General features: G+C 35.9%; 1 protein-coding gene across 1 annotated transcript in view; it reads right to left on the minus strand.

Moving 5' to 3' along the window:
• The window catches only part of PTPRQ (protein tyrosine phosphatase receptor type Q), a 105876-nt gene extending 97301 nt beyond the window's left edge, over positions 1-8575 (minus strand). Inside the window, exons 1-6 of the mRNA XM_065631747.1 lie at positions 8522-8575; positions 7928-8039; positions 6843-7069; positions 3876-3945; positions 2028-2227; positions 670-919 (exon numbers count right to left, since the gene is read on the minus strand). Of these exons, the coding sequence (XP_065487819.1) occupies positions 670-919; positions 2028-2227; positions 3876-3945; positions 6843-7069; positions 7928-8039; positions 8522-8575 (913 nt within the window). The remainder of the gene's footprint in view (positions 1-669; positions 920-2027; positions 2228-3875; positions 3946-6842; positions 7070-7927; positions 8040-8521) is intronic.
• Between the last annotated feature and the right edge of the window lie 769 nt (positions 8576-9344).

Consider the following 9344-nt stretch of genomic DNA (forward strand, 5'->3'; position numbering starts at 1 on the left):
AACACCCCTCTAGAACACCTTTTTGGTATGGCTCTATTAATGATGTTGCCTACCACCTAAGCCATCACAAAACTCCTGCTCCTGGATAATCTTCTTTTCCAATTCTGTCTTCTCAGTGCATTTCAAATAATCCAGAATCAACTTTCTCAGTGTTTAAAGACTTTTTCAGCACTGAACAACTTTCCGCAATAGGTCCAGATTGAGGAACCACGGGACAGGAATTTTCTTTATACTGCTTATCTTTCCACAAAGGCGAAGCAGCTTTAAGTGCATTGCTATGTGCACAATACACACACTTTTTGAATACCATGCCTGACACCTTTTCTCTTCACGTGCATTTTTAATTCTACTTCCATTGTGCCATTAAATGCAGTTCTTAAATTATCCTCAGTTTTTCATAAAATTTGATCTGTCCTCAACATACTTTGCATCTTAGACTTTTAAAAATAACAGAACTCCCACCGACTGTACATTATTAGATATATTAACAGTCATATACATTTTCAGTTGATTCCATCAGGTAAAATTAAGGAATCATGTAAACAGAAGAGTGTGATACAGATAAAGACAGATTTAGACTGATGTATCTTGCAGTATAGCTTCAAACTGGTATTTTGAAGTTTTCATATAAATCTGAGAACTTTATTTCCATTTGAAAGCAGTATATACCTGATTCCGGTGTCCGGACAATTGCACTGTCAATGTAACCTGCTTCAGTGGTAACTGCAGAGACTTCAAAAAGGTAGGTGGTATATGGCCTGAGGTTAGTTATAACAAAACTAATTGGTTCATTCCAAACAGAGCTTGTTTGACTCGGTGCCTCCGTATTTGGTGTAACCGTAGTCCGTGAAGGAATTGTGGATTTACCAAAAGTAGTTGAAGGAGTGGTAGTACTCCATAAAAACGATTCACTGTTATCCTATAAAGACAAAACATGAATCATGATAAGCTGCACCTATACACTACAATTGTAAATATATGTAGATCAAAAAAGGCAGACCAACTTTGAAATAAAATTATCCAAAACCGGTTCTCCTTTTCATGCTTCAATCTTCAATTCAGGTTGTTTCTTTCATTAGCTGACATTACTAGTACATTCTGTTAGTGACAGTATTATAGTTTCCTGCCTTATCCCAAAAGTTCTCAAATCTGACTGAACAGAAGCAACTCTCTAGCATTCATTTAATAATTTCCAAATGCCATTTTCAGCATTCAGTCTCTCTCTTAAAAAAAAAAAAAAGTCCTCTAGTAAGGTCCTTCTACATCACATGTATGTTATATATATGGATGGATATATACATATATCCATATATGATGGATAAGACCAGAGAGCGGTTTCCTAACCCATACTGTCAGGAGACACCTCTGAAAAGCCACTAGACATTACAATAACCAATACTTCTGATTCAGTAGGTGGCAGGTTCTCAGTGCTGAATTAAATCAGCTTGATGTTGGGAACCTTCACAATGCCCAAGATAATCTTCCAAATACAATCTGAAACCTAAGTCCTGATAACTTTTACCATTTAAAATTGCACTTTTCATTAAAGTTCTAAGCCTAGCATCTCCCCACCACCATCACCAAAAAAAAAAAAAAAAAGGGAAAGAGTTAGGCAACTTGACATCTGAGTAATCACAGCACTCTGCTCAGGATAAAGAGAAAAACGAGAATAAACACTGGAAAAGAGAATTTTCTTCAAGAAATTCAGAAAGGTATACATTGGTTACAGGTCTGAATCCAATGAATAGTCAAAACTCAGAAGCTTTTCAATGAACGCTTATTTTAAGAACAACTCTGACTACAAATATTTTATTTTAAAATCACTCTGCTAATAGTGGTCTTTTTATTTTGATATAAAAAGTATTTAAGTAATGTTGAAATCTGTTACACAGAATAAAGCATGCATTTAAAATATTAAAAGCGCTATCATAATATATATAAAAATAAGGTACTAACATTACACTATGTCCGCACTGGTCAAAAAAAAAAATCTGAGCTGAGCTTTTCAAGGAAAATGCAGCACTTACATTACATTCTGGTAACCTCCCAGAGAGAAGGTCCTCTACTTTAACCAAGACATCTTTCACTACAATTCCACTTCTTGCATGTTTCACACTAATCTTGAAACTAGTTATCTTTCCATTTGGTTGCCGAGGGAGAAACCAGATCAGATTTACAGCTGAATAATTTAAGGCTTCAACTGTGAGATTCACTACTTTACCTGGAGCTTGGAAACAAAACAAACAAAAGCAGTGAGACATACTTTTCTTCTCAGCACTGGAAAAAAAAAAATCCCTTTTTTTTTGCAATGCCATTTCTAGTTTCCAAACCCTGAAGCAAAAGCATCTGCATTAATCATGGCACAAATGAATGGGATGCAACATCTAAATGAAATTTTACAAGCTATATGAACTTTCCTGAGAACAAGAGCACTGTGACTCTCTCTTAGCTCTGTCTGCATGGTGTGGGCAGCAGAAGTTCCTGCTATAGCTAGCCTTAGTACAAAAGAGAAAAGGGTTACACTGCCTTAAAAATATACACCTATACTGGTATCCACAAGTACAAACCTTCCATGGCTGAATTGAGACAGAACCTCCCAGCGTCATGTTCAGCTAAGCAAGAGTTTAGGCCCTGCTGAATCTTTTGCACATCTTTCACCTCCTATGCCTTCCTCCCAGACTACAGCCTTTATATTTAAATAATACTCTTCTGTCTAACCTTCTTACTTTAAACTATATGTCTTCAAGATGTTAGGGTTTCTTCAACCATTAAAGGAAGACTTAAAAAAAAAAAGTTGAGAAGCTAAAAGTATAAATGCAGTATCAGTGACACAGAACTCTCATCTAGAATTTCAAGACACCTTCGAATTACATTTATAATAACAGACTTTAGCTGTAATAAAATGTAAGCAGGAATGCATAAAAAAGTAAAAAGCTAATATTCTCATATGGAGAAACACTGATTTCTCCGTCAAACATGAGCAAATAAAGCTCACAGAAATAAGGTTTTCTACCAACAGTAACATACAAAGAATAGTTAAAATCAATGACTCTGCATAGCTCCACATGGTGAGTTTACTACCCCTTCTCATACTTGGTTTCATAGCTCATTGCGTTATCCCAAAAATCTGATGCAGAATGAAGATTTTCTGTGATTAACTGAGATGTGGCACCCTGTGGTTTGCACGGCCACAGAAACCAACCAGGAGTCCCAAACACAGTGGGATGGTCATTGCCATAGCAGCACGAATTCTATATTCCACTAAGACTTATTGACCCCAATGTAACTGGCCTGGCGTCAGTTCTTCAGCCAAGGCTCAACTGCTCCTGGAGCGTGAGCAAGACTATAAACAGTAAATCAATAAAGATTAAGCAAATTCAGACTATAATTATCATTTTTTAAGCTTCAAATGCATCAAGTCAAATTTTCATTTCAGCCATGAGTAGGGCTTATATTTCGAGTACCCGCAAAAATCCTGAAAAATCATGCTAGGGCTTATTTTTGGGGTAGGGCTTATTTTTGGAGTAGGGCTTATTTTCGGCAAAACAGGGTAGGTAGCTCTGCTCTCCTGTGACCTTGCTTTCTGGAAGCAGCCTACCTAGAAATTGGCATAGGAAAACCCCAACAGAAACAGACTTTGCATATAAGAAATATGTACACACTCTAAATGGCGCTACTAGCAAATAGGACAAAATGCACCTTTTCCACTGAATGAGAGAATAAGAACAGAATTAGGATTTTGTACTTAATGCATCAGAATTTGGTCAAGTATAAAATGCGCCATGGATACTTTACTTGAACAAGGTAGAGCAGCTCTAATTAAAATAATTATCCGTTCTAGTTAAAGTAATTATTAGTAGCTTTTTAAAAATTACCACTTTCTGCGGTCTGAAAAAGAAAAGGATTGCTAAATACTCCAATGCCAGCACTGTTCTCAGCAGCAACCTATAGGAAAAAAAAAAGTTGCATTAGAAAATCTATAGGATATAAACAAAAGCACTAAGCCACAGCAGACAAACTACAGCAAAGAAATAGGAGGTAGCATGGAAGACAATCTAGACTGTAAAGAGATGCATACACCTCTGACCACTTCCCAGTGCAGTGCACACTCTGCTTGATGAAGGAGAATCTGTATCACTGGGTAGTTCCTCCCTAAGCTGTACAAACACCCCTTTCCATGCATGCACACTTTGTGACTCCAGCCAAGCCTATCTACTTCTGTGTCACTGAAAGAACAACTGGAAATGTCCTTAAGCACTAATGAATTTTACAGTAACTGCAATAGCTGAGGAAATGACCTGGAGATCTTCAGGGGGTTGGCAGGCAATGAGAAAATTCTGACAGTGTTAAAATTACATTATATAAATCTAAAGGTATGGTCTCTCCTGAACACTGATTTTTAGTTATCTCATCGCAAAGTAGGTACGGTAGAAAGGGTCCAGAAAGGCAAACTAGCATTAAGAGATACATGGAAACTTCCTTTTTGTATGTGTAGTTGCAAGAGAACTCATAAGTAAGCAAAAATTTGCATTGTAAAGGTGTCAGCTACACGTACCAACTAGCTGTGAAGAGAAATCAAAATAAATGCTTACACAACGCACTGCTAGCTTCTAGACATCACTGCCACAAAGAGACATTATGGAAAAAAACCTTGGAAACATTTATGAAGGACAAGTTTACTATGCAGATAAGAAAGTACTATCCAAAGTTCAAGTAGCCGCAGTTCACATTTGGAAGGAGTATTAATTTTTATGCTTTGCATTATAATGAGGCCACTAATTATTTAAGTTCGGAAAAAAAACACCTGAGTGCAGAGTTTTACAAAATCATCAATGATCAGGCGTTCAAAATTATCCATAGCTCCCCGACATTTAACAAATTATCACTTGTCACTGCTATTTCTTTAAAAATGGAGTTTTTTCATTAGATGTAAAGAACTTAAGACTGGGCTGTTACAAACAGATTGGAAACCCATATTCAAAGCTTATAAGCTTCATTGACCTGTACTGTCAAGGTATTTACCAGAAAGAATTTAATAACAGGACCAAGTCAGGTACCCTAAAACAATGAAGAATTTTCACCTATTCAAAAATCAAGAGCTGCTTTTAAATGACGCAGACTCCAAAAATTAACCACAGAACCACAGTAAATTGCTCAAGGAAGGAAAACATGTAATGTTTCTTTTCACCCACATCTGCCAGGTAGAAAAAGTGTTTCCACCCGAGTTGTTATTGAATCCCTGAGGTTGCTCGTGGGTCAGGCAGTCAGGGCACCCACCAAAGCAGTAGGTAACGTAACAGCACTTTGTTTGCCAACAGACTTTTATTCACTCATGAGAAAAGCACTGTGGTCCCTGCTAGACAGAGGTTGTTGGGTCACAAGTCACTTTCCTGAGTCAAATTCTGCTCTAAGATCAATGTTTCAGGCTCCAGCAATGGGAAGAATTGCCTCCCATATATACCAACAAAAGCCAAATTATTGTTAAAGTAAAACAAATGATTTAAAACGGCCCACAGTCTTCCCAGGGAAGATTCATACATGGAGCAAAGAATGGAATTTGCAAAACTTTTAATTGTGAATCCCACACAACTGCTACTGAGGTACTCAAAATTGCAAATTAAATTCTCTTAATGACTTCATTTGTCTGAGCAGATTAACCTGCTTAGAGTTTAAGTGATAATACCTTTCTCAAATAGTAGCTGAACGTTTTTCATGGGTTTTGTTTTTGTTTTTGTTTTTTTTTTAGCAGATGACTGGAGGCAGAAGATCAAAGGATAAACATTTCTGCAGCTGTGAATATACTGGCTTTTATCAGCATGGCCATCCCTACATTCACAATAAGCAACTTTCCCACAGTGGCAGGCATAATTACATTTTTACTTTCTGACACACACACACCACCTTTACAAAGAATCACTACACAGCACTATTCTCAGTCTGGTCAGCCTCAATATTTTGTTATAGCTTTGTGCTGTGTGAACTTACATGACACAGCATAAAGCAAATCAAACACATTGTTTCATTTAATTCTCGACATTGACCTCTCCAAGGTTCTTACGAAAGAGAAAGTCAGGCGAGAACTGCTTGGTCAGTATTGCCAAGGGGACAGCAGTTCATTTCTGTCTGCCTGAAGTCATTTATTGTTGGAGAGTTCAGAGATGGATGGGGAGTGCCTAATCTCCACGTAAACAAATTCCACATACAAAAGTAATGAAAATACATGCACTGATTTTGGCAGTAGATATTCACTGTGAATATCTAGGTAACAAAATCTATGGGAAGTGAATGGAAAAGTATGACACTTTATTTCAGGAGATAACAGTAGGTAAAACTACCGGGATTAGGGAAACCAGGCAAAAGCATTTACAGACTACATCTAAACAGATATTCAGGCCAGAAAACTCATTCTGAAACTAATTAAATTTAAAAACAAAGGAAGAAGTATGTAGCTACATGCTTTTCTGCATCTGGCTGAGATGATTAGAAATCTACTTGTAATATTCAAAGTGCACCAGTGCTTTGAAAGATGAAATCTCAATGAAAATGAAGGATTTACACGGTTTTGAAAATTCTACCCTTGGCTTTTTATTTTCTACCACATGCCATATGTCAATAAGAATATCAAGAGAAGAAACTACGGTTCAGTACAATTTTGGTTGGAAATTATTTAAACTAGATTTGAAAACTACTACTGTAAACAAATACCTGGCTATATATTTTGCTACATGACAATGGTAATTAGTGAGGTCCTTGAGAAAACACTATATGCACCTACCATAAACTCACACAATGTACAATAAATCAGAATTCGAAATAATAAAAAGCATTCATAAAGCTTTTACCATAATTTCATATGTTGTTCCAGGGTTAAGACTGGTAAGAAGAACTTCCAAACTGTCTGGCTTTGTTGTGACCTGTGTATAAGCTGTCTGCATCCACGGGCAGACCTCTTTATATTTAACAATATAGGAGAGAATTCTCCCATTCGGCTGCAGTGGTGTATTCCACGAGAGCAGAATCCCAGCAGAGCCCACTCTTTCGCCTGCAAGAAACACAGGGGGCCCAGGATCTAAAACAAAACCAAAACCAAACAAAACAAGTAATAGTTTTATTTACATATATACATACACAAACATGTAAAACAGTTTTTAGTTAAGTTTCCAGATAATGGCAACAACTTCACAGATTATATAAAGAAATTAAATCATCTGCCAACATAGAGCAATGAAACTACTGAAAACTAATACAGTGTTGAATAAAAAGCCTTTTTTTTTCCTGGCTAGAGTCCTGTTACAAAAATGATAAAATGAATTTTGGAACGCCAGGAACATTCTTCTATAAGAATGCAAAAAATTTAGTGATAAGATCTTCACAGATAAAACAGAGTTTAATATCAATTTAATATTTGACATATTCTAGCAGGCTTAATTTCAGTTCCTTTCCCTAAAACCATTAAAAACCAAACTGCACTCTCTTATAAAACCTGTCTGATATGGCTATGTTTTTCAGAAAAGTCTCTAAATTCTCCACTCTACATATAAATTGGGGTATGAATATTACTATATGACACCATAGGAAATGTTTCTAAAGCTTATAAATTATTCTCCTTTACACGTTTTTCTCTTTTTTTTTGCTTTGTTCTTTTTAATTCCCCCCCGCCTCCTTTTCTTAATAGCCAAGCTAATGGATGAATGCAACTACAAGTCACATCCAGGGCTGCTTCCTAAAAATATCCGATAGAGAAACATTCATGTTCCCAAAGAACACCTCGAACTCAGTGTGGGTTTTTATGGTTAAAGAAGATGAAAAATTCTAATGACTGTTCATAACTGATTATAATTTCTCAGATACTGTTGTGCATATAATAAACACAAAAAAGCATAGTTAAAAATAATCAACAAGATTTCATCAGTCATTATTAACTCACTTGTCACATTTGTTGTCACTGTTCGGCTGGCAGGTGAACTGTAGAGTGAAGAAGAAACTGCAGAAACTGTAACATTGTATGTTGTTCCAGGAATAGTATTGGAGAAGTCAGCCTGAAATAGGACATAGATTTCTTTAAGTATTTTACCAAGAATTATGAAACAAACAAACAAACAAAATAAAAAAACACACCACAAAACCCAAAAGTTTAAGCATTGTATTACTGAAAGTGATCCGTTAATAAGCTTTTAGAAATACAATAGTATATACAACAGTAAATATAGTAGTTTAGATATTAGCTACAGTGCAGTATTTTGCCATCTTTTTTAACTACCCTCCATAAGATTTGTATAGCTTTCAATATCAAAGAACAACAAAATTAACTATTAATTTTATCACAGAATCACCCATCAGTGTATCTATAGAGGTTTTATGTATCGTTGTCAAAGTAAGTATGAAACATTATAAAATTCCTTTTTAAAAGAATAAACACAAAAGCAGCCTGAAAAACTTACGAGTTTCTAACACTTAAACTAGCCCATCTTGTGAAATAAATGTAACTAACAACTTTTTAGCAAGCATTTACATAAAATACCTGTATCTTTGCAGTTCCAATAAAAAACAAAAGCAAAACCACCAGAACAACCATTATTTCTGTAAATATTATTATATTTTCCAGAGAGCAGAATCAAAAAGTGCTCCTATTCCTTTTTGATGGCTTAGCAGTGAAATGTTGCCTGCATTAATGATTTAAGCACAGGTCTTCCTGGCAAGTACACAATTAATGAGTCTGTATTACTCAATAGCTCTGCCCTTCCTTTGTTAAACTATTCATGAACCCTTGGATGACTGGCTGTATCTTTCTAGCAGACTTAAAAAAAAAAAAAAAGAATAAATTCACTACCTGTTGTTAGGTAACAAACTCTGGATGCTGAAATTTGCTCTCACCAATTTTTCATTAATACCTGCATATTCATATCTGCATTAAATAGCCAAAGAGGCAAGCTTGAATTACGCATCAGCACAGTGCATAAGGAAAAGGTGGCCACGCAAGTCCTGTAATAAAAGCACATACTTGATACTCCCTAACTCCAAGATCTAGGATAACAACAGAGCCATGATCAGGAATAAGATCCACGAGAAATCTGTCTACATGTCCATATGGTAGTCTCCAATACAGTGAAAAGGAATGTGACGAAACATTGAAGAATTTAAGTCCTTCTGGCTTTGCAGGTTCTGAAAGACAATTGTGGAATGAAAGACAATTTAAATCACTCCCTTTACAAATATGTTAGTAGTTACAACTGAACATAAAAGCATCCAAGAACAGTTTACTTGCTACATGAAGGATAACTGTTAATTAGCCTGGATACAGCAGTATATTATAGTATAGTTTCTATACCAACTCTGAGACTCAG

This window comes from Caloenas nicobarica, chromosome 1 (genome assembly GCF_036013445.1).
Source record: "Caloenas nicobarica isolate bCalNic1 chromosome 1, bCalNic1.hap1, whole genome shotgun sequence".
Classification (NCBI taxonomy): domain Eukaryota; kingdom Metazoa; phylum Chordata; class Aves; order Columbiformes; family Columbidae; genus Caloenas; species Caloenas nicobarica.